This window comes from Anneissia japonica, unplaced genomic scaffold (genome assembly GCF_011630105.1).
Source record: "Anneissia japonica isolate Jap-2015-1 unplaced genomic scaffold, ASM1163010v1 scaffold52808_len13297_cov127, whole genome shotgun sequence".
Lineage (NCBI taxonomy): Eukaryota > Metazoa > Echinodermata > Crinoidea > Comatulida > Comatulidae > Anneissia > Anneissia japonica.
Window position 1 is genome coordinate 1 of NW_022705940.1, and position 2,527 is coordinate 2,527.

The window sequence follows — 2,527 nt, forward strand, 5'->3', positions numbered from 1 at the left end:
CCTCTAGATACGCCACTGAGAGTACATAAAGATTACATTTACACAGGCAAACAATAAAAGTGCAGAACTAAACTCAAAATTAAAAATGGTACATGGTACAGTCGATGCACTTTAATCTATTCTTCAGATCTCGGTGGTAGTGATTTATGACATATATAATGATAAGTAAAAATAACAACATTCACAAATTGGATAAGTAAAAATCTTCCACATCAAGATTGTACCTGGTAATTTTATCCAGTGTTCTTAATGTTTTACCTGCCACTGACCTTTTAAAAGTGAGTTTACAATTTTCTTGATTTAGAGTTAATCCAAAATATTTAGTCTAATAAGATTAAGTTGATTTGTCACACTGTATTTTTAAACTGTAGGACACTTTACTTATAATAAGGACACGCAAAAGCGGGGTGTCCCTACAGAACTTGACAGACTATCGCAGATTTAGAGAAAATCAGAATGAGCAAGTTTCAATTCAACTTTTACCTTGCCTAACAGAACATACTTAAATATTAGTATGAACAAACAAAAACTAAAACCAAAAAATCTTGCTTTTATGATGTCTATTTATTTGAAATTTAATTATACACAACGACGATTTATGTATGATGTATTACATCAATTTTGTTAACATCAATATTTAATATAATCATAAACCTTATTTAAATTGAAAGAAGTGAGCAATTTCCCTAAAGTACCGTAGCTATCCTGGCAAATGGAATACAAAATGTGTGTAGATTATCACAGTGCGACCTTACGGTACCTATTCCATATTTAATACTAATCTATTAGTATAAAGCATATCATAATATTCCATATTCTCTTCAACTGCTTCGCGTAAGTCATCATCCATTGTACTCATATCGACCTTCTCTTTCGGTTTATCTGCTTTCCGGAACCCAGAACTGTTAAGTGCTTTCCCGTAGTACCCAAGCATCCAAGCAGCAAAGCTCAAAGCATAAGAGCTATGCCAGTTTATACTCCATATATTGGTTGGCTCCCAACTTAACATAGAATCCCGAAACGGTATTCCTGTCTTTTCGCAATATAACTTCATCATAGCTTCAGGGTTTTCCAAGAAGTCATCGGCGTCAATGACAACGGGATTCTGATGAAGCGTGTCTCTGGCATAGACGTATAGATCCCAGAGCTCCTTGAAAAATATTGTCCCTGGATAGTGCTTCTTCAATGAGCCGCCGGTCAAGCTTAAGAAATATGAGTTCTTTATTACATGATTGATTGACCTGAGCACTGAGCATGGGTTCCGAATTAAGATGGTGTGAGTATATCCGGTAGGCAGCAAACTCAGGTCTTCCCCAAGAGCATACGCAAAGTCCTTGGCAAATATCACTTCTTTACCGGGGTAGTCTTTTTCAAGTTCAGATTTGACCCATTTGAAAGAAAATTTGGGTGACAAAGGAAAATAATTTAATGGAAAATGATTTGAAGTTGGTCCAAAGTGGTGTGCAGCAGAGTACATCTCGTTGAAAACCTCAGCTTCATCAAGTGTCAGAATTGACCTTTCGATTGCAGTGGAAACACTCCTTGGCGTCGACCACATCATAACGCGGACTGGCTTGCTATTATTTGCCATGTTTGGTAATATCAGACTGAAGATGATCACCAGATGGATGATTATGAAGCAAATGAATATAGACCTAGATAGTGTTAATCTCTAAAGAGTCTGTTTCAAAGATGCAGGCGGAATGTCAAGTAAACTCATTAGTGTAAATGTAAATGCTTAATAACGTGGCCTTCATTTGATACCACTATTTGTTTTAATAGTACTGTATTGTTAAATAACCAAGTAGGTATCAAATGGGTAACAAAAGAGCTTCTATATTTAATAAGTGTCCAGTCTGTAATAGCGATAATACAAGTGGTGTAAATACACAAAAATACATTATTCCGACTAGTAGGCCTATTTGAGAAATATTTTAACCACAATGTTGTAATTTTATCAAATAGTAGATTGTATAAAATAAATAACAAAATATAACACAAAATGAATAACAAAATAATAATAATTATTATTATTTTGATGATGATAATTCAAATAATTAATTGTAATGGTGTTGGTGATGATAATGATGGTTGGTGATGATATGGTGGGGAAGCAAAGGACGATGGTTAATGATGAGGATGACTCCTTTAATTCTTCTTTATTCAGGGGCGGATTTAGGGGTGGGGGGCTGCCCGGCCCCGCCCCCCCCCCACTTTTGGGAGGTAAAAAAAGAAACAAAGAAAGAAAAAGAAAAAATGATAGCCCAGAACGTCTCAAATGTTATTTTCGAGCGTCTAGAACACAAAAATTTCGCGGGTGCATGCCCCGGACCCCCTAGGACGTGTTGTCTCGATCGGCCCAGTTTCGAACATCTCTGGATCCGCCCCTGGTTGTTAAATACCAGTAGTCGCCCAGCAGGCTCTATCTCATTAAAAAAATAGCATATTGCATATAAATGCAGTCTTTCCTAATTCATTTTGTTCTTTTGGGAGAGGAAACTTTCCCCCACCCCCCCCCCCCCCATGC

General features: G+C 36.6%; 1 protein-coding gene across 1 annotated transcript; it reads right to left on the bottom strand.

The window, feature by feature from the left end:
• Positions 1-96: 96 nt before the first annotated feature.
• On the bottom strand, positions 97-1,760 carry LOC117105942 (branched-chain-amino-acid aminotransferase-like protein 2). The gene has a single exon (XM_033247248.1). It carries the CDS (start codon positions 1,589-1,591, stop codon positions 761-763), a length of 831 nt encoding a protein of 276 aa, XP_033103139.1. The 5' UTR covers positions 1,592-1,760; the 3' UTR covers positions 97-760.
• Positions 1,761-2,527: the final 767 nt, after the last annotated feature.